This window comes from Rhododendron vialii, chromosome 10a (assembly GCF_030253575.1).
Source record: "Rhododendron vialii isolate Sample 1 chromosome 10a, ASM3025357v1".
NCBI lineage: Eukaryota > Viridiplantae > Streptophyta > Magnoliopsida > Ericales > Ericaceae > Rhododendron > Rhododendron vialii.
Genome location: NC_080566.1, coordinates 2,965,166 through 2,990,782, shown reverse-complemented (window position 1 = coordinate 2,990,782; position 25,617 = coordinate 2,965,166). Strand labels below are relative to the sequence as shown.

At 39.4% G+C, this 25,617-nt stretch overlaps 3 protein-coding genes and 2 long non-coding RNA genes across 12 annotated transcripts in view; 2 read left to right on the top strand and 3 right to left on the bottom strand.

Annotated features, from left to right (window-relative positions):
- The first annotated feature begins 1,081 nt into the window (after nucleotides 1-1,081).
- LOC131304002 (beta-glucuronosyltransferase GlcAT14A) lies at nucleotides 1,082-6,490 on the top strand. Its single transcript, XM_058331092.1, has 4 exons — nucleotides 1,082-2,112; nucleotides 2,843-2,918; nucleotides 3,011-3,126; nucleotides 5,513-6,490. The coding sequence occupies exons 1-4, from the start codon at nucleotides 1,533-1,535 to the stop codon at nucleotides 6,025-6,027; spliced, it is 1,287 nt and encodes a 428-aa protein (XP_058187075.1). The 5' UTR covers nucleotides 1,082-1,532; the 3' UTR covers nucleotides 6,028-6,490.
- On the bottom strand, nucleotides 6,185-7,369 carry LOC131304003 (uncharacterized). Its single transcript, XR_009192281.1, has 2 exons — nucleotides 7,297-7,369; nucleotides 6,185-7,259 (listed from the first exon to the last, which is right to left on the bottom strand). It is a non-coding gene; the product is annotated as an uncharacterized LOC131304003 (long non-coding RNA).
- A 552-nt stretch (nucleotides 7,370-7,921) lies between these two features.
- The window catches only part of LOC131304748 (uncharacterized), a 44,581-nt gene continuing 26,885 nt past the window's right edge, over nucleotides 7,922-25,617 (top strand). The window contains exons 1-2 of the long non-coding RNA XR_009192462.1: nucleotides 7,922-8,425; nucleotides 8,948-9,975. This is a non-coding gene — a long non-coding RNA (uncharacterized LOC131304748). The remainder of the gene's footprint in view (nucleotides 8,426-8,947; nucleotides 9,976-25,617) is intronic.
- LOC131304747 (AAA-ATPase At3g28600-like) lies at nucleotides 9,295-12,625 on the bottom strand. 8 transcript variants are annotated; one of them, XM_058332099.1, is made up of 2 exons: nucleotides 12,087-12,624; nucleotides 9,295-10,906 (listed from the first exon to the last, which is right to left on the bottom strand). In XM_058332099.1, exons 1-2 carry the CDS (start codon nucleotides 12,480-12,482, stop codon nucleotides 10,901-10,903), a joined length of 402 nt encoding a protein of 133 aa, XP_058188082.1. In that variant the 5' UTR covers nucleotides 12,483-12,624; the 3' UTR covers nucleotides 9,295-10,900. The 8 variants fall into 8 exon arrangements, with proteins under 8 accessions (XP_058188082.1, XP_058188077.1, XP_058188083.1 ...); XM_058332094.1 differs by having other exon boundaries at nucleotides 9,295-9,799; nucleotides 12,087-12,522; XM_058332100.1 differs by having other exon boundaries at nucleotides 12,096-12,521.
- LOC131304743 (AAA-ATPase ASD, mitochondrial-like) lies at nucleotides 18,452-20,352 on the bottom strand. Its single transcript, XM_058332087.1, has one exon. The coding sequence runs from the start codon at nucleotides 20,049-20,051 to the stop codon at nucleotides 18,555-18,557; it is 1,497 nt and encodes a 498-aa protein (XP_058188070.1). The 5' UTR covers nucleotides 20,052-20,352; the 3' UTR covers nucleotides 18,452-18,554.

Below are 25,617 nucleotides of genomic sequence, written 5' to 3'. Positions count from 1 at the left end.
CTTGGATGGTGGCTCAAGATCAGTCTCATGAAAACCTTATATTCCTTGAGGAGGTTCTTAAGGGATTTCGTGCTCCGTTCCAGAACTCAAAAAAAGCCCTTATTTTTTAAGAAAGTAATTTCAAGTTAAAAAATGAGGGACTTATTGAAATTTAAAAATATGCACTATGGATTTTGTTTGAAAGATCTCATTGAGATCTTTTATACGATGCAAAAATTATTGAAAAATTATTTTTCATTTACATTATTTTTGAGTTTAAAAATGTGAAATAAGCTGCTTATTTTTTAAGAAGATTTTTGGAACGGAGCATTAAGCTTAAATTGGCTGTGACCAAGAAACCACAGATTTCGCTTAAAGGGCCGGAGATGCCCGACTTATCAATTTATTCAGTAAACTACCAGGGGCTCATTTAGCCCATGAGTTCACTTTATCAATTGAAATTGCTATTTTTAAATGGTCGACCAAAAGTTTAACCATCCCAATCAAGAACATATTAATAATCAAGTGCGTGAAGTGCGTGAGTCGTTTTTTACATGATAAATATACTCTATGATCATATCCATATACGTGGCTTTTTTAATATAAAAATAAAAATATATATTCTATAGTCGTTTTTTATATCAATCTGAAAATGTGAAAGTTGAACTGGTCTAATTATCATTCAAAGGGAAAAGTTTGTACACAAAATGTCTATGCAGATGCGGTCGGAACCGTTCAATATGAATTGATTCCACATGTATCATATTGGGTTCATGCACTGGACCATTTCGGCTAGATCTTTACTCGAAGGTTTCGGATCCTCTGGCCCAAATTTTGGATTAAACCGGGTAATCCAAATCTCGATCGTCCATTGTTCAATGACTCAGATTCACTCAAAGATTTTTACCTGCCAGAGTCACCATTCATTGCAATCATGAATGATTTAGATTTGTACTATTTCATTCAGTCCGAATTAAAGATCGAAGAAGATGCAATTCCTTATTTTAATCTGTATCGATAACGTTCCTCTATTTTCTATTTTAAACATAAGACATAGGAATTGACCTAATATTCAAGATCTAAAACTTTAGGAGTTATTTTTCCCTAAGGTTTTCAGGTTCGAAGCTTATCAGGAGCTGTCTGATCCGTCGACAAGAAATATTTGCTCCGGTTTTAAATTGGTTTTGTCCGTGGACGGTGGATTTCTCAGAATTAATTATTAAAGAAATGAAGAGATGATCGTCTTCCTAAACAAAACACACTCAACCAATATTCCAAACTGACAAACGTGCCCCAGTTGCTACTCTCCCTCTCTCTCTCTCTCTCTCTGCAACTCTTTCGTACCAAACTCCATTTCTCAATTCCCAGATCAAACCTTCAACTCTTCAACCTCTTCTACCCCAATCCCACTTCAATTCCAAATCCCACTCCACCCATCTGCCAATTTACACACAATTCAACGATAGAGAGGGAGAGAGAGAGAGAGAGAGGGAGAGGGAGGGAGAGAGAGAAAATATACAAGCATAGGCATATCTATACAGAGGCACAAGGGTATGAAGAGATTAAAGAGCTACTACTCCCACCTCCGAAACCCTCTAACGGTCAAACAAAAGTGGATCTTTCCACTAGCCCTCGGCTCCATTTTCTCTCTCTTCCTCCTCTTCCTCACAACCCTAACCTCCCCTGCCGGCACCCCACTCGTCCCCCTCTTCCGCCCCTCCTCCTCTGCCGCCTCCACCTTCGTTGAATCAAAGCTCCGCCCGATCCCCATCTCCCCCCTCCCCCTCCTCCCCCGCTTCGCCTACCTCGTCTCCGGCTCGGCCGGGGACGGTGACATGCTTAAAAGAACCCTTCTGGCACTCTACCACCCGAATAATAGGTACATTGTCCACCTGGACGCTGAGTCATCGCCCGAGGAGCGGCTTGATCTGTTGGATTTCGTTAGGGGGAACTCTGTGATGGGGAGGTTTGGGAATGTGATGGTGATGAAGAAGGCGAACCTGGTGACGTACCGGGGGCCGACCATGGTGGCGAACACGCTGCACGCGGCCGCGATTCTGTTGAGGGAAGGTGGAGAGTGGGATTGGTTTATTAATCTGAGTGCTGCGGATTACCCTCTTGTTACTCAAGATGGTGAGTATGTTCTTCAGTTTAGTTAGGAATTTTAGGGTTAGGCTTTGTTTGGATGAATCGCTGGGTTAATGAATTAGTGGGTTGTGATGCATTACAGCCCTTTTGGATTGAGGGATTTGATGAGGAAAGAAAAGAAAGGATTAGAGTTTCTTGCCAAACCACTCATTTGGGCTGTAATGCATCACAAATCACTCATTTGGATTTGATGAGAAAAGAAAGGATTAGGGTTTTGTTTGAATGAATCATTGGTTAATGAGTTAGTGGGTTTTGATGCATTACAGCCCTTTTGGGTTGAGGGATTTGATGAGAAAAGGAAAGAAAGAAAGGATTAGAGTTTCTTGACAAATCACTAGTTTGGATTGAATAATTTTGGTGAGAAATGGAGAGAAAGTGCAAAAATGATTTTTTTTTTTTTTGGGTGAGATTAGATGATATTATCCACTTGTTACTCAAGATGGTGAGCCTGTCTTAAATTTAGGTTGAAATTACAGCCCTTTTGGATTGACGGGTTTGATAAGAAAATAAAAGGAATGATTAGAGTTTCTTGCCAAATCACTCATCTAGATCGAGAGAAAAGTAGAAAAAATTATATTTTATCTAGTGAGATTTGGTGAGAAAAGGCTCCCCTTTCTTATCACACCCTTTCTCACAATCCAAAGGGGCTAATTAGGGTCTGGTTTTGTTTGATTGAATCATTGGGTTAATGCCTTGGTGGGTTGTGATGAATTAGATCTGCTTCACGCTTTCTGGTACTTGCCGCGGGATCTTAACTTCATTGACCATACAAGTGATATCGGGTGGAAAGCGTATGTGAAATTCGGACTTTTTGAACTTTGGTTTCTTTTGTGCTAATTCTGGTGAGTAGACTTTGAGTGAATGTATGCTTTGAATTATTCAGGTTTCAGCGAGCAAAACCTGTAATTGTTGATCCAGGGTTGTATATGTCGAAGAAATCTGATGTTTTCTGGATTACTCAGCGAAGGAGTGTCCCAACAGCCTTCAAGCTATTTACAGGTTCAAATAACAACTTTTACTCATTTATTTAGTGATTTATACTTCAACTTTTTCTGTATTGAATCCCTGTTTATAGTTTTTATTGAGGCTGCTTGTATGTGGATTCTCCTTTGTCATTTGTCATTTGTCACCCATGCGTGTCTGGTTCGATTGAGTTGGATGAAGTTTCTCATCAAGTGGAAATAATACAGTCCCTTCTGGTATATGTAGCTTTTGTGCTAATCTAGTTCTCGATATCTATATCACTTAAAAGATTTGTCTCTGCCATGTGTCATGGATGATGCCTCAATTATTGTCTGCTCGAATGGCTTATTTTTTATATCACGCTTGTGTCATTTGGTTCAATGGTGTTGCATGAAGTTGAACATCTACCATAATATGATTACATTGTGCTTTCTGTAGCTGTTGAAACTGTCTGCTCTCTATGAAAACTCAAAATTGTCAATTAGATGGTGTTTTAGTTTCTGAATAAACTGAAGCCTCTTGTAATGCTATCACAATGTCATAATTTCAGATGTGATGAATATCTTTGAAAACTGAGATGATCACTATCTTATAGGACTTTGAATTCGTCTTCTGAGTCGCTTTTCTGTTGTAGATGAAGTTGACAACAAAGCTTTGAAGATGTTTTATAACCTCTATTCTCTATATACATTTTGCTGTTATTTGTGATCACATGTTTCAATGTTATACCTTCAAGTTTTAAGTTGAGTTTAGCGGACAGGGGCTGCTCCCTCTTGCTCTGTGGTCTCTGCGGCACTCATCTCTATTTGTACAATGCTATTAACTATTAAGTAGAAGTTTGATAACTAGCGTTGGCACCAGAGGGAGAAGAATAGAGGTCTCCTTTTCAACACCCTTTCTTCCTTGCTATATTCTGTGCTGAAGATATATTTTGTCTTGCATAGACCTTCCTAAGCATATAGCCTAGTTTGTGATTGCCTTCTATGATTGTGAAGAACAAAATTTTCTTTTCTATGGAGTTGAGTCAGTTGCCCGCTGAACTTTCAAGATTTCCTATAAACCACTATTTTTTTGTTTCATATTATGCAGTCTAGTATGATCCCCTATTTGTCAGGAAACTTGAGTTCACTATCATTGGCAGACCAGCAGGGGAGAATGAGGGGTGTTCCGTTCAACGCCCTTCCAGTATTTGCATTAGTTCTGTGCTGAGGAAACTAGAAATAATCAAGAGAAATATCTTATTTTGCATAAAATCCTAAGCGACTAGGATTTTTTTTTGGGGTAAATAACGACTAGGATTGTTTGTGATGGCATTATAAGATGGTGGTCAAGACTCAAGAGCATAGGTTCTTTTTTGAGTGCTACAGAAAGATCATATTAGCATTCTAGTCAATGTTTTTCTTTCTCTTACAGAGTTACAGTGTTGTTCATTTCCTTAAATGGTTGCATGCGTGTGTTATGTACTTATGTTTACCATTTTTCCTTATCTTGGGCCTCTCTATCTCTGTTAAGGCTATTGAACAGGACTATGTTGCTCCCCACACTGGGTCCTGCCTTAAACTTCTAGAAATGTCTTGTTTATCATGCCTTAAAGACCTGTTTACCTTTTATTGCTTATTGTTTACACAGTTTACTTATACTATTTGGGTTCTAATTGTGCAACATCTACAAACAGACCACACCACTGTTTCGTCCATTATGCTATAGCTTTGTTGGTGACAGCAACCCCTCATGCGTGAATTTTAGAGAGAAGATGGTCTTTTTTGCTTCTTTTTTTTGATCAGCGATGGTCTTTTCTTTTTCACAATCACCTTAATTTGTTTGGATACACTTGGAAGTTCCCATTGTGAGGAAATATAGGTGTTTGACATGCCTGAGGGTTGGGCATGTATCTGAGAGACATGGTTGACCAGATGCAGAAATGGAAGCCACTGTGGTGGATGGACTGCTAGTACTTGTGCCCTTCCTATGTATATTTGTATAAGTTCATGGTGTCAAAAATGAGATTGGATAGAATTTTATGGCCACCACTTTTTGCAATTAAAGTCAAAGGTAAGCTTGTATACATAGTATCCCCATCTAGAGTGTCACCGATAACTATAGAATCACTATTTTCTTTAGTGTTGCTCTCTACTCTGTATTACCAATAATTTAAGTCCTCAAGTGAGAGAGCTGGCTAGAAATCAATTTGCGCGATGAGTCCTTTGTTTTTTTGCAGCCATTTTTCTTCTTAACAATGTTTTTTCACGATGACTTACCAAATGGACTTTAATTGCATGGTCAACATGAATAATGGTATTTACTCTTTTAGTATCTGCTTGGGACATATCTATTTTTTTTTATCGGCATCCTTGGGATATCTTTGGATTGTTACACTTTCCATTCAACTCTAGGTTCCTGAAAACTTCTCCTTTATTTGTAGGTTCTGCTTGGGTGGCACTTTCTCGACCTTTCATTGACTTTTGCATATGGGGATGGGACAACTTACCCCGGACAGTCCTCATGTACTATGCAAATTTCATCTCCTCACCAGAAGGCTATTTCCATACCGTCATCTGTAATGCTCAAGAGTTTCAGAACACCACTGTAAACAACGATCTCCATTTCATATCATGGGACAACCCTCCCAAGCAGCACCCCCACTACCTCTCTCTTGCTGACATGTCAAGAATGGTCAATAGTAACGCCCCATTTGCGAGAAAGTTCCACCACGATGATCCGGTGCTTGACAAGATTGATTCTGAGCTTCTGTCTCGTGGTCGAGGAATGGTGGTCCCCGGTGGATGGTGTGTGGGGAATGGGGAAAATGGGACTGATCCTTGCTCTGTTGTGGGTGATATCACAGTTCTCAGGCCTGGTGATGGTGCAAAAAGGTTGGAAAATCTGATCAAATCTCTTTTATCAGGTGGTCAATTTCGACAAAGGCAGTGCAAATAGGAAATCTTGTTTTGATAAGAGGCCCGTATCACATAGGAAAGATGGCCCCATAGGGTATAAATAGTACATGTAGAAAAATGAGTGCTAAGAGGTTTAATGATGCAACTTGTAGGCTCGAGGCACTTTGGGGACTCAGCGGGCACTTTGGGGACTCAGCGGGAAGTAATGAGTTAGAAACTGGGACCTTTTCCTGTTGGAGTTACTTGGGAAGTGAATCGTTTTCCATGAGAGAAGCATGGGAATTTTAGGATACTAAAGACTGCTGGAAATCTATAGGAGGATTACCGGTTGTTGATTCTTGGTCGGTAGTTTCGTTTGGCCATGAACTATGACTAAAATGATCTGAAAGGTGGATGGTATACCGTCACATGTATGTTGTCTCTAGTGTACACTCAGAACAATTGTTTTTGGGCTGGCCATTTATTTACAGTGAATCAATGATAATATTCTTCTACTGCCTTTATTTGATTTTCTTTGTCAAGGAAATTTATGATGACTTTCTTGGATGTTATCTATGATGGGATGTACAACGCCATAACTGGATCGACTTGTTGGATCTATCCTAGTTGGAGCTCCATCCCATGTCCAGGGCTGGCTCACTGAATGATTTCTTCAGACCCCCTTCTTTTTTACGGGTAAGAGTTCCGACCTGAGTTGTCTCCGGGTAAAATTCAAAAGGTGAGGTTGGACCTATTATTTATCCCGTCAATGGTGTTCTATCTTGATTTGTACTTCATGGTTGTCATGCTTGAGGTTCTTTCTTGAGTGGTGCTCTGTTGTTTGTGATTGTCAGGCTTGGTTGTATACTTGTCGATTTGCGGTAGAAGATCTTACATAATCGACTGTTTGGTCTGACGTGATTTCTTTACTGTTTGTACAGTATATCTTATGGATAGACAAGCCAGAAAAAAAAAAAACCCAACAAAATAGGAACAATGATATGGCTAGCTAAAAATCTTTCTCAAATCCATCTATTTCCATAGCAGACCGAGAAGGAATAGATACTGGAACTGCAATTTTACGGACAAACCGCGGACCAAGATCCTGGACTGCAGTTTGAGTTACAACCCAGAAAGATTCAAACCCTGTAGATAAGATTCACAAAATTGTGGACACAGATACGAATCAATGCACTATTGATCGCTGCACCATCCCTACTGCAACAGTAGTCCTGTCCCCGTTTGATGCAACACGCAAAACCTTACCAGCCCTTAGCTTATGAACAACAAAACCTGTCTGTAACGGTAGTAACAAGAATTTTGCGATAACCTGTCTGTAACGGCAGTAACAAGAATTTTGCGATGTGATTCGTATTAGATTTGTATGTAGTATCCTGCTGATTTGTCTCCTCTATCCCCATCCTCAGCCCCATCTTTTCTAAAAATAATCTGACAATCGAAGGTGCATGAGAGTAACCTTAACTGGGTTTTTTTTTTTTTTTAAATCCTCAATGACTTTAACTGGTTGATATCCTTGAAACTCTGGGCTTAAGAATAAATTACTTTTTAAATAAACAAGGAGAGACACGAGGATTAATCTATAGCTCATTTCGTAGTCATTTCCTTCTTCTTTGTGATGTCAGTGCCTGACGTAGGAGAAGCAGCCCTTAATAAAGAAATAAGAATTAGTACGGAGTAATAGATTGGACGGCTATCACCAGCTGTCTTTGAATTGCCATAGCCAATGAAATTCTAGCTTGGATGTTGACTCCCAAAACTGATCTTAAATCCAGTAAACTTTAACTGGGAGAGCATGTTGTCCCTTAGGATACAACATGCGTGTTGGCCATCCGAGCCGTTCATGCTTGGCAATAGACGGTTCAGAAAATAATAAACTAGCATTAGAGCTACTCGTGTATTTTTTTTTTTCCAACTCAGTGAGATCAACTCTGCCCATGAAAACACCTCCCTCGGATGGAAGAAAATAAGACCATGATATCGCGCTATTTTATAAGCTTTTCCTGATGGAGATTTTCATAGTAATACCTCCCGATATTCCTTTTCAATTATCCATCAAAAAAGTTAGGTTTGTGGAGAGAGGGACAGCTTGGACATTACCAGATGGAGTTTGACCAGAAGCCTAAAACAATGTCGGCAGCTGATAACAGCACCACCTTAATTAACCAGAAAGGGGTAATGGATCTGCTGCTCAATTTTCTTCACGCCATCCTATATATATAGGTGATATATATGTATGGAAGAGCCAAAGAATTGTTGTGCAGGTGAAGATAAGAAAGAAACATGAAAGGAACTACTGTCGCAGGAGGGATGATGCAGGGTGCAATGGTGGATCTCGATGCTACGAATTGAGCTTTAAGCATCGTCTCTCCTCGACAGAAGCCCATTCCAATTTCTTCGGTTTCAGATAACCATTTTTTTTCTGCATCATTAACGTGGAGGTACGCAATTCCAGCTCCCCCTTGATCATATATGCAAATCGAAGACTCTTGTCAATCACTACTCACTAGGAATTGCTAACTTTTGTTGAAAGCTTCTGAATCATATCTTGTTCGTTTGAATCTTCGTGGGCTGTTACTGAATACTTAAACAAAGCCAGCCAGCCATATATTTCCTGTTTTCCCTTCCTTTTTTGTTTAAATTTATGTCAAAGAACCTGTCGCAAACACTCCACTTTTTTTTAGACATAATCTGCTCTTAGAATTTTCACAAACTGACACTTTATTGACAAGTTCTTCTGAACACATCTGGAACAATAGAACCGATCCGGATACATTTATGTCTGGAACAATAGAACCGATACGGATACATTTATGTCTGGAGTTGTGTTTGTAGACTTTTTGACTAGTAATAAAAACGGACCAAAAGAACTGTTTGTAGTAGTTCATATCATACCAGAATCTCGATCTCTTCTCAGTCTCACACACCATAGTGATCTCTCCTTCTCTCTGCTCTTCTCACAGGCGACTGAAAATTTTGCTTTTCGAGTCCTCGATCGTGTTTGAGGATTTCAAATTTACTACATTCTCCTTTGGTCTGCTCTCTGCAAATTCAGTCTTGGCCCATTGCATACTGATCTGCTAACATATATAGTTTAGTTTATACTTTATAGTTTTTCAGCTGATTTTTCATGGTAGTTTGGTCCTTGTTTTAGTGCACACTGTGAAGCATTTCAATGAACATGTACATCGAGTTTTAGGATCGACGTAGAATTTGGTGGTCACTCGGGATAATCTAGGCATTGTGCCCTCTTTTCGAAGATTCGGGAAGCTAAAAGAGGCAATGCACGTTATAGTACTGCAATAAGAGGTTAAGATGAAAATACAGGGAAATCAAAACCTTGCAATAGCTTAAATTCAGCTTACGATGTAAGTATACATTCATCATGTATGGAATTTGGGCACAATGGATCGGTGGATCCGTTCGAAAACTTTGCTCATCCAGCAGCATATGTACAATGTCTAAATGCTCGTAGCTATGTTGGCGGAGATGGCGTAACAGTAAACCGAGCATAAATGATGTGAATGTGCACTTGATGTTAGAAACTTCCCAGTAGGTGTGCTTGGCAAAACGTAAAGGAAAATGTATCCCTAGTTCACAACCTTTGCATAATACTCTCTGCTTTTGCAGAAAGCAATTAAAATCATCAATAATCTCCTGCTTCTTCTTAGGATCCATTGCCAGTGTCCGAAACGACGCAGGGTGCTCGAAAACTAAGTGATTCCATAAATGCTTCCCATCCCAGTCCCAGATATGGCTCGGCTTGTTCGTGTAAAGCTTCCATTGACGGTTTTTGAGCTCGATGGCCTTCCCTTCTATTCAACATTAGTAAGTTAGGGATAAAAATATACTACTGATATTTTGGAGGAAAATTAGGAGAAAATCAAGTCTAATTGGTTATATTTGTGTCGAACAATAAGTAAAAGCAGTAATTATCCCGTTAATGCTCCTGGTATCAAGGAGACTAAGTCAGTGGGTTCAACCAACACCTGTGATTGTGATTTTTCCCATGATCTCTCTAACTGTTACGTATATACCTCTTTTACAAACCATATAAAATGTATGTGATAAATATAATCCATCAATAGCTAATCTTAAATAAATATATGAAAGGAAAAAATTAAAACGGCTCCAGTAACGTTCATCGTATTTTTCACAACCCCCAATACGGTCTATCAGGGCCGGATAAGGTGGACTCGTTAGAGCAACTCAACATGCACTTATTGTGCCAGATCGTGATCCGCTTCGACGTGGGGCACTTTTTGCATCTCTACTAGCAGAAACAATACATTCTCAGCACACGGCGATAGAGAACATCGCCGCAGGAGAGGAAGGGGCCGTAGGCGACTTCAGAGGCTGCTGCCGGCGGTGAAGTTGAAAAATCCAATAGAAGCGTTGGAGTTGGAGGGGAGAACAGATAAGAGGGTGTTTGAGGTTTGCGTGGTAGGTGCTGTTTGGGGAGTAAGTAAAGATTGTGGTTCCAGATATGTACAGTAATTGGTTGGGCAGTCCATGAATAAAGGGTCAGCTTTGATCATTGGGATTGGGATGAGGCTGATGCAGCAAATTGAGTAAATAACAGAGCCTTTCTGGGCATTTGTAGAGCCGGAGCTCTCCGTCCTTCTGTCTTCTTGCCTCTTAAAAGCCGCTTCCGACGCCATAGCCTTTCTTCCCATGATTTTTCCTTCCCAAGATGAGAAAGGGTTTTGGTCTCTTTGGGAAGAGGATAAGTTAATGTGTTTACACGGCAAATCTGCAACAACGTCCCATACGTTCTTTATTCCAACTCCAGCGCCTTCACCGGATTTTTGAACTTCACCGCCAGCCCCTCTTCCTCTGCCGCGACGCGTCTCCGTCGTCGTGTGTCGAGAATATATCATTGCCGCTAGTCGAAAAGTGCTCCAAGTCGAAGCGGGTCACATCTGGCACGAGAAGTGCATGTTAAGCCACTCAAACGATTCCACCTTCTCCGGTCCAGATGGACCATGTTGCGGGTTATGAAAAATATGTCGAACATTACTGGACCCATTTTAATGAAGTTTTTGGAAAGGTAATTGTTGAAATAATCTAATATTTTACTTTCGTATATTTATTTAAGATTTGCTATTGATGAATTCTTTATCACATACCTTTTATATTAATTACGTGGGTTTTGTACGGAAGGTATATACATAACAGTTAGAAATCATGGGAGAAATCATAGGGGTTGGTTGAACCCACTTGACTTAGTCTCCGAGCACTAACGGTATAATTACTGCCTTTTACTTATTATTCGGCACAAATATAACTAATTAGACTTGATTTTCTCTTAATTTTCCAACAAAATATCACTAGTACATTTTTATCCCTAATTAACTAATGTTTCATTAAATTTTCTCCAACAACCTTAGGAACGATATACTCCCTCCTGCACAGAGTTGAATGACACTTATTTTCCAAGATACAACGATCTTCGAGTTCTTCTATGTGCAACAAATTAAACTCACAAACATGTAACTGCCCACATTCCAAAATCACCTGTAAAATATATAATCAAAGCAAAGTTTATCATATGATGTTATAGCAAGAATTGAACTAAAAAGGAGAAGAAAGATTATTTCACTTGCTCTCTTTTTTTTCGTTGGAAATGGGTAAGATAGAGGAATATTTGCTTTTTCTTTTCCAATGGGAGAATCATATGCTGGGAAGTGTGTCTCTCTAACTACTGACTTGGTATGGATAAATACACACAATGAATGAGCACTTCTCGGGTGCAAATAGGACACGGCTGACGTGGTACCTTTCGCGCACATTTGGACTATCTAAAAATGCAATCAAAGGTTCAGATTGAAACACATTTTTTTTATTTTTTTGTTCTTTTTTAAAATCCGTTTGGTACTTTTATTTTGAACCGTCGGTTGTTTTTTTAGACGGCTCGGATGCACGCGAAGGGTACTACGTGGTGCCCCATTTGCAACCAAGAATTCCACTATAAAATCAGCATGGTGTGCAACGGCATCCAACTGGTATAGAGAAGGGAATCCAACGGCTCTCAACCAATCAAGAAATGGAATTGAATAGTTATACTAAAGAAACCAGTAAATAGTTAAGTGCATAAATTACTTTTAACACCTTCTTCCATGACACCTTTGAACTCATCTGTGACCTCCACTCGCTCTTGTCCAAACTCAGAACAAAAGACTTGCTGTTCTTAACCATATCAGCCTTGAGACGCCGAGCTTGCACGGTGGACTTGGCGCCGAGGTAGCTCTCGATGGCGGCGTAGACCTCGTTGTGCCTGCCGCGGGTGTGCTCATGGATTGTTATTTGAACATACGGGTAAACGATTCCGACAAGTTTATCACTCAGTTTTCGATATAGACTCAGAGCTGGTATGGGAAGAACTGTTGAATTGTGGCCCAAACAAACATTAGGCCAGCAATTCTTGATCCTAGTTTTTCCTTCTCCGATAATTGAACATATATACAGTAGTTTGTTTCTGTCAATCTCACTCTCCATCTGGTTTTTGGTCAGGGGTATTGTTATATAGAGTCCAGATGAAAATCAGTAGGCCCAGAAGAGGACCATAAATCGTGGTCCAACATGGTTTACACACAATTGGTTGCGTCCACGACAAAATATAGGGGTAGACGTTTAAACCTTATTGGTTTTAGAAATAAAAAACGTCTACATATATATACACGACTTCAAAACACACAGCTGCATCCTCCGGTGCTATTCGATACACGTAGATCCACGTACATTGAATGATTCGGGACACGCAATTGTGTTAGAGTTTCGTTTTAAAATTGTGTTTGTAGCATTAAATTTTAGAAAAATTGGGTAAGCATTGGCTTTTAGAGAATTTGGCAAACGTCTGCTACTTTTTCTTCTTTGGTATTTGGACAGCTGGCCAAATCAAAAATTGGGTAAGCATTGGTTTCCCTGGACTTTTGGACAGTTTCTCTTTTTAACCCTATGTGGTTTTTTCCAACTACAGCATTAATGTCACATGTTTACAAGAGAAACTTTTAGGTGTACCAGGGATACCAAGCCCCATAGTATTTCATCCGGTTCGTTTCTTATTTTTCGGTCATTTTTCGATCACATTTGAATGATCGATTTCGTTCATTTTGTAAAGTTCGACAAGAACCATAATCATACCAAAAATTGTGTTCATCGAACTTTATTTGAAATATGATCGGCACACGTGAAAATTGCAAAAAAAAAAAACCAAGACTAGGTTTTGATTCAATGTGTTTTTGGACTCAGTTTTGGTTTTCTTCAATTTTCACGTGTGCCGATCATGTATCAAATAAAGTCCGATAAACACAATTTTCTACATGATTAAAGTTCTCGTCGAACTCTACAAAATGAACAAAATCGTTCATCCAAATGTGATCAAAAAATAGCTTAAAAATGATAAATAAACCGGAGGGAATACCATGGGGTTAAGTAAAAAAATTTCCCTTGCTCCCAAGTATTTCAATATAGGCAAGGGGCTGCCCGAAGGTTGTCTGGGGTTTGATTCTTATGATTTGGCCACAAGAATGTATTTTGTGAATCTCATTTCCACGTGAATTACATGTCTTTGATCGAATTGAAAAGGAGATTAATTTAGATTCGTGTATGTTGACTCTGACACCTCCGACTGTCCAACCAAGAAACATATATGCTAGAGGCGTGAAGCTTCCTTGTAGGCTGTACTAGGGTTGGTGGGCTTTTCTATTTATTTTCATACTGTCAAATCAGAAAATTACTTGATTCCAGATAAAGTTAAGAATGGCGGGCTCCGTGAATCCACCCTATCCTTGGCCTTCTCTCCGTTATGTATAGGTTGTTATTAAGGTCCTGTTTTCACTAATAAAAATTATAAAAAATTTAACGCATTTAATCATTTTGTGTCCATCAATAAAAAATACTAAAAACTTGACAGATTTTATCAATTGGTTTCAACTAACAAAATTTTTTTAATCAACTCAGCAGCTTTTTCACTCACATACCTAACAAAAGCTTTTTTCACAACAAAAAATAACTTGATATTTTTCAACAACTTATTCAACATGTCTTTTGCTATATTGTAGATGTGGGTTAGTATTTGCAAGCCCCTTCTTTCGATGACGATGGTGTCCGCAGCTTTGTCTCACTTGACCTTTCGGGTACATGCAATTTTTCCCGTCATGAAAATACCCAATAATTGAAAGCCCGCACTTTGCAGTTTGTTCTGTGACGTGTCGCACAACAATTCTGATTAGTGAAAATTCGAGTTCCTAACCTAAACATCCAGTCCAGTGTAGTGTACCTCTTGTCTCAATTGATTTTGGTTTGTTTCACAGTATAATTGTTGGATGTCTCAAACTTCAACCTTAAAAATTTGGCATTTGTATTTTCGAAGTGGAAAAGTACTAGTATCAATTTGAGATCTTCAAAAGGTACTCCGTTAACGTATCCTTTTCCTTGTCCAATCTGATTAGCAAAATTCTAGTAGAATGTTATTGAATGCTTTATCTGTTTCAGTTACTCCCAAATTACAACCTTCACGGGGCAAATATTTTTGTATAATAATAGAGGCTCGGAAAGTATTCCTAATACTGTGACAGAGAGATTGAAAGAGACTAGGATTAGATTAGAATGGGGATGGACCTGGGGCACAACGTCGACAAAGTACTAGAGTAGTTAGACCAGGGCCACTGATGAACTCTTTTTTATGTTGCTTCTTGCTATTACTAGTTTTTGGTCGAATTATTAGGTAATTCTGTTTGCTTCACATCATTCCATTAGGGAAAAGACTTTATCTTATTCTTTTGCTAGGCCTTGAAAATGTTACCCCTTTTTAGTGTGCATGGTCCAAATATAGTATTTGGTTGGCGCACAAATTTGACAAATCTCTTATTCTATGGATTACATTCTTTGCTGATGGTTATGCATTTCCCTAAGATGAAAACAAGTCTTTGCTTCTCTTCCTGCTTCTTCCACTACTTGTGTTTACACTCATTTTTTATTCATTTGGACAGAGCAAACAAGTCTTTGCTTCTCTTCCTGCTTCTTCCACTACTTGTGTTTACACTCATTTTTTATTCATTTGGACAGAGCAAATTCTTGAGTGCCACATGGCAAGTGAGCCCGAACTCATAGTCAAGAAAGAGTCAAAATTAAGTGGGCCCGCTTGGTTGGTCAACGAAAAAGTCAAAATCGATCAAATCCAAGTGCAAAAGGATCAACGGTTGAAGAACCAATCCCAAAATGATAAGGGTACACTAGATTTGCCCTACCTTAATATTCAGCAACAAACTCCTACTTTTCAGGGTAGTTGAGATTTTTCAGGATCTGATTGAATTCATAGGCAAATTCTCAAAGAATATTCCTTCATTCCCTTGAATTTTAAGCATTAAAAAAGCTAAATACGTGAGGATCAATCATTAATGCCACATGGCACTCAATGAAGCACGTTTCAGTTGAATATGGTTAGTGGGATGAGCAAAATCAGGGAATAGTCCCTAAAAAAATAGGAGTTTTGCTAGTTTTTGACCTATTAAAGGGCCATGTGGCAACCATCAAGCGATTTCGGTTTTCAATCAACGTCTACAATCAATTTGAGCTCAAAAGAAGTGGTTTTTGGAGACATGGGACACATGTTGCATTCTCAGAGCCTAAATTCAAGGGACGGTTGACACTTTTCAAGGCATATTCAGGGAACAGTCCTCCACTATGACGGTTACTAGGAAGTTATTGCTACATGGAGCGTGAGCGAGCCATGTTTATAGCAGAAATGGTTCGTGCATGCTTGAAAGTGGGAGAAGACCCTGAAAAATAGAAGTTGTGTCACTTTTTGTCCGATTCAAAAGGCCACATGGCATCAATCAGTTACCACCAATATCAAAGGTGATACATATTTTTAGCTTTTTGAATAAATAGGGGAAAACAGGGCAGCGCATGGCTCTGGCCTCATCATTCAATACTAGTCTTTTTGCTTCTCAGCACTTTATCTTTTTCAGCATTTTCACGAAAGACTTGTAATTCCGATATTACGAAGTCATTGTTCTTTCTTTTTCTTGTACCTTGTCACTTTATTCAAGGTAATACAAGCGGTTTTTGTTTCTTGTCCATTTTGTTATTCATTAAATACTAAGTCCTTCGTCAGTAAGGCAAATCCGAACCAATTCTCACGGCCTTTCCCAAAAGGTTGTGAAGCAAATCGCTTGCAAGAAGTTAGATCAGAGTACCACGACTCCCTTATCCGTTTGGACCACACCCGGTCTTGGCACGCTCGCATCACCTACACACGTTACGAATTTGTTACGTCTATAAAACAAGTTTGGGTGGGGGTTCTTCTCGACTGCTAGTTGGGTGTGTGGTCAGTGTCGATACATCGGAAAGATTGGAATGTTTGTCATTTTAGTGGTGAGTTTCTCTCGCTCTGAATCACTCTTCCATTATCCGATGTGGAAAACATCAAATGACTGGTGGTATGGTGTATGAGTTTGTTTTCTGGCTGGAGTGGTACAGCTTTAGGGGCATAGAAGCTAGATTTACGCTGGAAATACTTGGTTTCTTATGAAGTTTTCATAAAACTAATGATGTTTTGAAATTTCCTTTTTACTACTTTTTTGTAAGTTTGGTACCTGTGTATTGGAAATGTTGTCATGTATTTGAATAATTCTGGGTAAAAGTTACATTCAATTAATTGCCTTATGAAGAATGGATAAATGCTGCCTGTGCCAAAGTCATTTTCGGATGCTGACAAGATCCTGGAACTTTATTGTTGGAATTTACTATCCACAGAAACGGACACAAATATATGGACGCATGCACCTAACCCAATGACTTGGACATTAGGAAAGAAGGAAAGGCATAGGGGTGGTCTTTCCTCAAGTTCATTAACTAGCAGTTGCTTTCGGTGCTTAGTTGCACGAAGCAGGAACGAGAGTGGAAGTGCAAGAGCGTAGAAGATCCTAAGTTGGGAGCATCGATTCCGCCGAAAGGAGCATGTATATGAGTATTTGTTATGTATAAACATGAGTGAGAAAGACGGCCCAATATGGTTTTTATATCAAATTTATGGATTATAGATAAGTCAAATACGAGACGAGAGTCCTAATTCTCTCATACTAGCTTCTTTGATCTTTGCATACGTTTGCAAAGAGAAGTCTGAATATCTTCCTTGAGATTAGTGTGGAAGCTCTCATCCTATTTAGCAGTGTGTGCTCCCGTCTTGCTCGGAAGTGCGCAACCACTTTTGAATTTCCCTACAACTAAGCTTTGATGTCACCAAAGGGGAGAAAATTTTAGGTATACCGGGGATACCAAGCCTCATGATATCCCTTCCAGTTCGTTTCTCATTTTTCGGCTATTTTCCAATCACATTTGAAAGATCGATTTCGTTCATTTTGTAGAGTTCGGTAAAAACTTTAATCATGTCAAAAATTGTGTTCATCAGACTTTATTTGATACATGATCGGCACACATGAAAATTGCAAAAAAACCAAAACTGGGTTTTGATTCAGCGTGTTTTTTGGACTCAGTTTTGGTTTTCTTCAATTTTCACGTGTGCCGATCATGTATCAAATAAAGTCCAATGAACACAATTTATGGCATGATTAAGGTTCTCGTCGAACTCTACAAAATGAACGAAATCAATCATCCAAATGTGATTGGAAAATTGCCGAAAAATGAAAAACGGACCGGAGGAGATACCATGGGGCTTGATATCCCCGGGATACCTAAAAGTTGCTCGACCGGAGGGAGCTTATCGTGCAGTTGTTTATGATATTTTAACTGAACTGATGACATTAATTATATTCTTCCCTGTCAAAAATGGATGTGATAAAACTTAAAATTTGAAATCCTTGGTCAGTAAAATTTTCACCAAGAATAAGTTTTTTTTTTTTTCGTGAGCATATCTAAATTGAGAGTAATCTGCAAATTTTCATTTAGTTAGTTTCATACAGAATTAATGATGCACCTTTTAGTGTGTTGATCCCTCCTTCCACTGTGTTTGCTTTTTGAAAAGGGCTCCTGAGGTGTGAGAGGAGAAAATAATTCTGATTTCTGGGGAAGGGAAAGTACTCTTGTGGTTGTTTCTTATGCAGAAAATAATTCCGATTTCTGAGTGCTCTGTGATATGTTTTCTCTTACGGTTTCTTCTTCGCATCTGTTTGCGTTACAGACAGAGGTGCATCAATGGCATGGTTAGCACCTAGCGTAAGCTTCTAAGGAACGTCCGATATGGCCATGGCTCATTTTGTTGCACAGTTTGTCGATTCTTCCGGGACGAGTGCGAAGGTGATGAATTTGGCTAAGAGGAATTTGATCCGAGGTGAAGTTACATTGGAGATGCTCAAAATGAAAAAAAAAATGCTTCAACTTGTTCTTCGGCATGGGGATACTTCGAGGTCAAACCCGTCCCGAGTCGTCGCTGAAAATGATTTGTACGTAATCACTATTCCTACTGATAATCTTAAAATCTTCTATATGCATTCGAAACCAAATAAACTTAAACAACGTTGTATTCATTAGATTCGATCTTGTTTCGTAACTTCTACGGGTTAAGGAACAAGAAATATCATCTACAATCGTTGTTACTTTTTATTTTCAGTCCTCATTTTTCCTCCTCAGCTTCCCAATCATCTTCATCCATCGACTATATCTTCTAGCAGATACTTTCTTCGTTTTCGCTTCTTTCTCAGCATTCAACCTAGCCGTTTGCTTGGCCTTGTTGAGAGCCTCAACCAGGTTGTTCAAGCAAGTCTCAACCTCTTTCGAAGCCGTCTTGGGTATCAAGTTCTCTGCAACATCGCAAGGACTCATGCTTGTTTCCTCCAGCAAACGGCCCACGGTTTCGAACAAAGGGTGGGAATCGACATCCAGGTAATTCTTCGCCAGCACCTTGAACGCTTCGAACTTGCAATACGACATTTCGATGTGTATGTCCATTCGCCCCCTCCGAATGAGAGCCGGGTCGAGTTTGTCCTTGTGGTTAGTCGTGAAAATGATTATCCTCTCCGGACCACAGGCAGACCAAATCCCATCGATAAAGTTCAACAGCCCGGAAAGCGTAACCTTGCTTCCGTCGTCTCCCTCGTTCTCCTTCTCTTTCGCCTCGAGCGGGTCGTTCTGTTCTTCCTCCCCACTTTTCCCCTTCTTCTTCTTCATCCTTTTGCCCGTAAGGTCGAGCGAGCAATCGATGTCCTCGATCACGATAATGGACTTGCTCGACGTGTCCACCAACAGCTTCCTCAAATCCGAATTGTTCTTCACCGACGTCAGCTCAAGATCGTAAACGTCGTAGTTCAAGAAATTAGCCATGGCCGCGATCATGGTGGACTTACCGGTCCCCGGCGGGCCGTAAAGCAGATACCCGCGCTTCCAAGCCTTCCCAATCTTTGCGTAATACTCTTTGCTCTTGCCGAAAGCGATCAAATCATCGATAATCTCCTGCTTCTTCTTGGGATCCATTGCCAGCGTCCGAAATGACGCCGGATGCTCGAAAACTATGTGATTCCACAAATGCTTCCCTTCCCAGCCCCAACTATCGTTCGGCTTGTTCGTGTAAAGCTTCCGTTGGCGGTTTTTGAGCTCGAGCGCCTTCCCTTCTTCCATGACATAACTCAAGTACGCCCCGGCGACAATGTCTCTGTTTTTTCTGTGGAACGAGAGCATGTAATACTTTCGTTCGTCCGGAGCAGAGCGATATAGGGAAAAAGTCGTAGGGCTCCGGACGCTCTCCTTCAAAACCCACCAGAGCTTGACACCTCTGAACTCATCCGTGACCTCCTCGCTCTTGTCCAAACTCAGGACGAAAGACTTGCTGTTCTTGACCATGTCGGCCTTGAGACGCCGGGCTTGAGCGGTGGACTTGGCACCGAGGTAGCTCTCGATGGCGGCATAGACCTCGTTGCGCCTGCCGCCGGTGTACTCGTGGACTGTGATCTGAACGAACGGGTAAACGATTCCGAGAAGTTTGTCGCTCACTTTATCGAGATAGGCTCGGAGCTGGTGCGGGAAGAACTGTTGAATTGTGGCCCAGACGAACATTAGGCCGGCAATTCTTGATCCCAGTTCTGCCCAAGACTCTCCCATCATCTTCATCTTTCTTTCTTCCTTCTCCGATGATTGAGCATATGGAGTAGTTTGCTCTTTCTGTCTGGTCTGGACTCTGGGGTATCATAGTATGATATATAGGAGAAATTTTAGGGTGTCCGGTAAGTACCGTGTGACCGTGCCTATGTAGTGCCTGAGCCAGCCAAAATCAAAATGAACAGTTCAAATACATTAAACGAACACCATGTAGTATCCACTTAGTACGTACAAATTTCAAGATAGAGTTGAGAAGAAAATCAGTGGGCCCAGAAGAGGACCATAGCAGGTAGACTAGAATTGTGGTCCAACACAGTTTACACACAAGTGGTAGCATCCACGAAAAAATGTCGGTAGATGTTTAAAGCCACATTGGTATTAGAAATAGAAACGTGAACAAACACAACTTTGAAACACCGCTCATTCGGTGCTATTTGATATATTTGGATTCGCGTGCATTAAACGACTGTTCTATTTGATACATTTGAATCCACGTGTATTGAATACATGTGAATTCCTTTGAATTGAACAGTTCGAAATGCAATTATATCAAAATTGCGTTTTAAAGTTGCGTTTGTATAGCTTTAGTAAAAGTGGGTGGTTTTAGAATTTGGCTACACGTCTGCTACTTTTGTCTTCTTTGGTATTTGGACAGCTGGTCAAATATATGATAATAGGCTTTTCTGAAGTTTCCCTGAACTTTTGGACAGTTTCTCCTTTTAACCCTCTGTGATCTTTTCCTCCCTGACTTTTTCCAACTACAGCATTTATGTCACTTGTTTACGAAACTCCTTTTATGTTCCTAGGTAGATGTTTTTTCCCCTTGCTCCCCAAGTAATTCAATATAGGCAAGAGGCTGCCCGAAAGGTTTTTAGTCCGATTAGTTGGTGAGTTTGTTTTCCACGCAATTATTTAGGATTTGATTTTTGGGGTTAGGCAGCAAGAATGTATTTTATAAATATGTTCGTTTTGGGTTTTGGAGGAGTTTTTTTAGGTAATGAGCGGAAAGAGATAAATAGAGAAATTAGTGTAATAATTTGAGATAATTTATTAAGGATTGTGCGCAGAAAGAAAAGTTTGGGTCCCAAAACGAACATGGTCTTAATTTCTGCATGAATGGCCTTTGACCAGACCGAAAAAAAAATTAATCGAAATGCGTATAAGTTGATTTGAACACTCCTGACCAACTAACCAAGAAAATATAGACGAGAGGCGTGAACCTTCCTTGGAGGCTGTACGTGGGTTGGTAAATTCATACACCCCATAGTCATACTGTAAATTCATATCGATAAAGATTATAAAAAAAAAAGTGTGAATTATAAAAAAGCTAGTGTGGAAATTAATTTTCTTGGACTTCTCCCAAATATAGAGTCCTGCTATCGGTACAGATTTTTGTGCACAGATTTCGTTGTGGGGCCCACCACGGGTCCCACACAAATCATCCAAGCCGTTCATTAAATGTAAAACATTTTTTCAAGAGTCTCCGTAAAAAATAAGCTCAATCCAATACCTATAGGTGCTTCATCCAACCATCTAACTTTTCATTCAGATTTTCGGATAATGAAAAGTTATACGATTGGATCGAGCATCTATAGGTATCGGATTGAGATTATTTTTTACGGGGACCCTTGAAAAAATATTTTACATTTAATGAACGGCTCGGATGATTTGTGTGGGATCCGTGGTGAGCCCCACAACAAAATCTGTGCACAGATTGTATGTGCGTGTAGCATTTCTTCTGCGAAATATATTTGTCACATGTTTACGGAGTAATAAATTACAGATTTGAATCTTTTTTTTTTCCCTTGCTCCCAAAGTAATCAGAAATCCTATTGGTACCGACCGGACCATAGGGAAAATGCACCGACGGCCACCGGATGGCCATCTCTAGCCACCGGACGGTCGATCCGAGCCGTCCAAAAATTTTAAAAAATAAAACCGAGTGGGCTTTCGTGAGAATCAATAGCATCCGAGGTGTGTAGGGTACTTGTTCCGAGCACCCCTTTTTCGTAAATATTTGTATATACGTGTATATACACAAAAAAGGGGCGCTCGGATCAAGTACCCTACACACCTCGGATGCCATTGATTCTCACTCTGGTCCACTCGGTTTCATTTTTTAAAATTTTTGGACGGCTCGGATTGGCCGTCCGGTGGCTGGAGACGGCTGTCCGGTGGCCGTCGGTGCATTTTCCCTATGGTCCGGTCGGTACCAATAGCAACCAAAGTAATTGTAGGCCAGGGGAGTGAAGCTTCCTTGTAGGCTGTACTTGGGTTTGTAGGCTTTTGAATTTATGTGCATGCTGTCAAATCAGAAAATTAGTTCATACCAGGTAAAGTTAAGAATGGCGGGCTCCATTAATCCGTCTTTATCCTTGGCCTTCTGAAAGAGAGATTTTTCGAAGCGAATATATCCCACGTGCTATTCGTTCGGCACATCCGAATCGTTTAATACATTTTTGAACTGTTTGAATTGAAGCTCTCTCTCTCTCCCCTCACTCTAAAACTTTCTCTCCTATTCTCTCTTCAAATTCGGCACTGAAAAATTTACCCGAAAAATTAATCCACCTTTATCCTTGGCCTTCTTGAAAACATTATTTAATATCTTTTGGTGCATCGTCACGTGATGTCCCAGGTATTTCCTCAATCACACATTAATCTGCGTTTTAATACCACTCATGATAGATTGCCCTTAAACCAACAAATGGCACTTTCCCCGTGTGCTCCGAGAGCACTAAATGATCTCTCACCCTTTGGGCGTGTTTGATAGCCGGATTCAGGGATGAGATGGGATTACGAAGGTGGAGGGGCAGTTTAAAACCTTGTTTGTTTTGATTTTGGTAGACCGGATTGCTAATCCGAAGGGATTGTGAAACCCCCCATTTCACCGGATTAGCCATCCCATGGGGTGGGCGTTACTAACAATCATGTCCCATGGGATTAAACGTGGAAGACCATCCTTTTTAGCTATTGACACAATTACCCCCACTGCATATACACCATTTCGTTCATTTATGAACTTCATCGGAGAATCAATGGGGAAAAATGATCCATTTTAAAAACCCTAAAAAATAGAAATCCTACCTAATCGAAAATTTATGAACTCTAGTTGCTAGATCGTGTGACAACCAAAGTCGCCGGAGACAGTTGTCTGTTGCCGTCGCCGGTACGATTGACAAGTCTAGCCACTGGAGTGAGAAATCGGTGGAGACACTGTGAAAGTGATCAGTTGAGAGAGAGAGAGAGAGAGAGAGAGAAACCTGAAGTTGTGATGTGGGTTAATTTGCAAACCCCTTCTTTCAACGACGATGGTGGCTTTGTCTAATCTCTCGAGTACACGTAGTTTTTCCCATCCCGATAATTGAAAGCCCGCCCTTTGCAGTTTGTTCTGTGATGTGTCCCGCAACACTTCTGATAAGTGAAAATTCTAGTTCATTACCTAACCATCCAGTCCAGTGTAATGTACCTCGTGTCTCAATTGATTTTTGTTTGTTTCGCAGTATAATTGTTTGGATGTCTCAAACTTCGACCTTACAAATTCGGCATTTTGTATTTTCGAAGTGACAAGAGTGTCAATTTGAGATCATTTTCCTTGTCCAATATGATTAGCAAGAATTCTAGAATGTTTAGTAGTTGTTATTGAATGCTTTATCTGTTTTAGTTACTCGCAAATTACAACCCTCACAGGGCAAATATTTCCATCTCTATCATATAACCCCCAATTCACTAACAACTTTTTCCACTTTTTTCGAATTTTTGGTTTTATCCTTATTTGATTTTTTTTGCGTTTTGTTAGTTCTGTGCCTCACCTTTTTGGTTTTTCGATTCGTCTTGGAAAAAAAATTAATTTTACCCAAATATTTTGATAAATAACCACTTTTTAGCAACAAAAAAAAAATTGAATTTTTTACTTTTTTTTAGTGGTTATTTCTCAAAATATTTGGATAAAAGTAAAAAAGTTTACTTTTCCAATTTGTCTCAAAAAGTCAAAAAAAATTGGCTCAAATTAACAAACAAGAAAAAAATTCAAATAAAGACAAAAAATTAAAAAAAAAGTCCTAAAACTACTTTTAGTGCTTGGGTAGTACAGAGTAGTTAGAGCAGGGCCACTAATGAACTCTTTTTATGTTGTTTCTTGCTATTACTAGTTTTTAGTCGAATTATTAGATAATTCTATTTTATTCACATCATTCCACTAAATGCTTTGTTTGGAATTTGAGAAAAGTGAGAGAAAGGAAGGGGGAAAAAAAATTCTATCCCATTGTTTGGTTTGGAAAAAAAGAAGAGAGAGAATACAAAAATCTACAAGTGTGAATAATCCAATTTCCATCTCATTTTCCTATCAATTTCTCCCATTTTCCTTTCTCTTCTTTTCTCCAACTTTCCTCAACTTCCAAACAAAGTTAGGGAAAAGACTATACTCCATCTTCTTTTGCTAGGCCCTCAAAATGGAGAAGTTTCTCAGTGCCGGGTGGGCACGGCCACATGGTGCCGAGCACGATTTCGGCGGTTCAAACGTGTTTTGAACGGTTTAATTCTGTTTGGGTAATTTTTTAGTGTAAAATTACCAAAACATTCCCTCAAGTCCAAACGGATCTGGGCCATCCAAAATACGTTTGGACGGTCGAAATGCGTGCTCGGCAACACATGGCCCGTGCCCACCCGGCACTGAAAAATTTCTGTTACCCCTTTGCCTGGTCCAAATACTTGGTTGACACTTAAATCTGACAAATCTCTTATTGTATTGGATTAGTACATTCTTGGGTAAATTTCACTGACCTCCCCTGAGGTTTCTGACAAATGCAGGAACCTCCCCTGAGGTTCTAATAATTGCACTGACCTCCCTTACTTTACAAACTATTGTTCAGATTCCCCCATTCCGTTAAATCCACACTAACACCGCTAGTTTTTGTTATTAATTGACTAAAATGCCCTTGAATATTACTAAACTAAACAATCAAGTCATTTTCTTCTTTTTTGTACTTTAATTGGAGTTTCTCAAATATTAAAAGTAACATTACACTGTTTATATAAGATAATTTTAACATCAAATTAGACTCAATTATACAAACTTTTGTTAAATTTGAATAATTAATCAAGCATTTTACATTATCATAGTCATTGTTTTTCCTTCTCTTCAAGGTGTAATTTTCCAAATAGAGGACTCAAAGAGATATCTAATCCATCATACTAGAGGGGAAAAAAAACATGGCTATTTTCAATTTTTCTAAGAAATAAACTCAATTTGGTTTACTCATTGATCATTCTTTAAAGATTTCATCTATTTTTTTCTACTAGTACATTTCTGATGAAACATAATTATCACTAATGAAATAAGAAGGAAAAAAAAAAGGTTAAAGAACTTTTTACACCAACTTCATTTCGTTAAAAAATACAAGATAGTTTTTTTTGCATGTTGGATTAGGCATTTGCATGCGTCTCTTATTTTCAAAATTCACGTCAGAGAGGAAAAAATAGACCATGATTATCAAACTGTAAAATGCATAACTCACGATACAAGTTTGACCAAAGTATGTATAACTCAAGTCTAATTTTGTTAAATAATATTAAATCCCAA

Bases quoted from the DNA above. Each gene is read 5' to 3' on its own strand.
- LOC131304743 (XM_058332087.1), bottom strand. From the start codon at position 20,051: ATGAAGATGATGGGAGAGTCTTGGGCAGAACTGGGATCAAGAATTGCC.
- LOC131304002 (XM_058331092.1), top strand. From the start codon at position 1,533: ATGAAGAGATTAAAGAGCTACTACTCCCACCTCCGAAACCCTCTAACG. The intron at 2,919-3,010 runs GTATGTGAAATT...TGAATTATTCAG, and splicing joins AGTGATATCGGGTGGAAAGC to GTTTCAGCGAGCAAAACCTG. The intron at 3,127-5,512 runs GTTCAAATAACA...CTTTATTTGTAG, and splicing joins AGCCTTCAAGCTATTTACAG to GTTCTGCTTGGGTGGCACTT.
- LOC131304747 (XM_058332092.1), bottom strand. From the start codon at position 12,482: ATGGAGAGTGAGATTGACAGAAACAAACTACTGTATATATGTTCAATT. The intron at 11,502-12,086 runs GTAATTTATGCA...TATATTTTACAG, and splicing joins CATGGAAGAAGGTGTTAAAA to GTGATTTTGGAATGTGGGCA.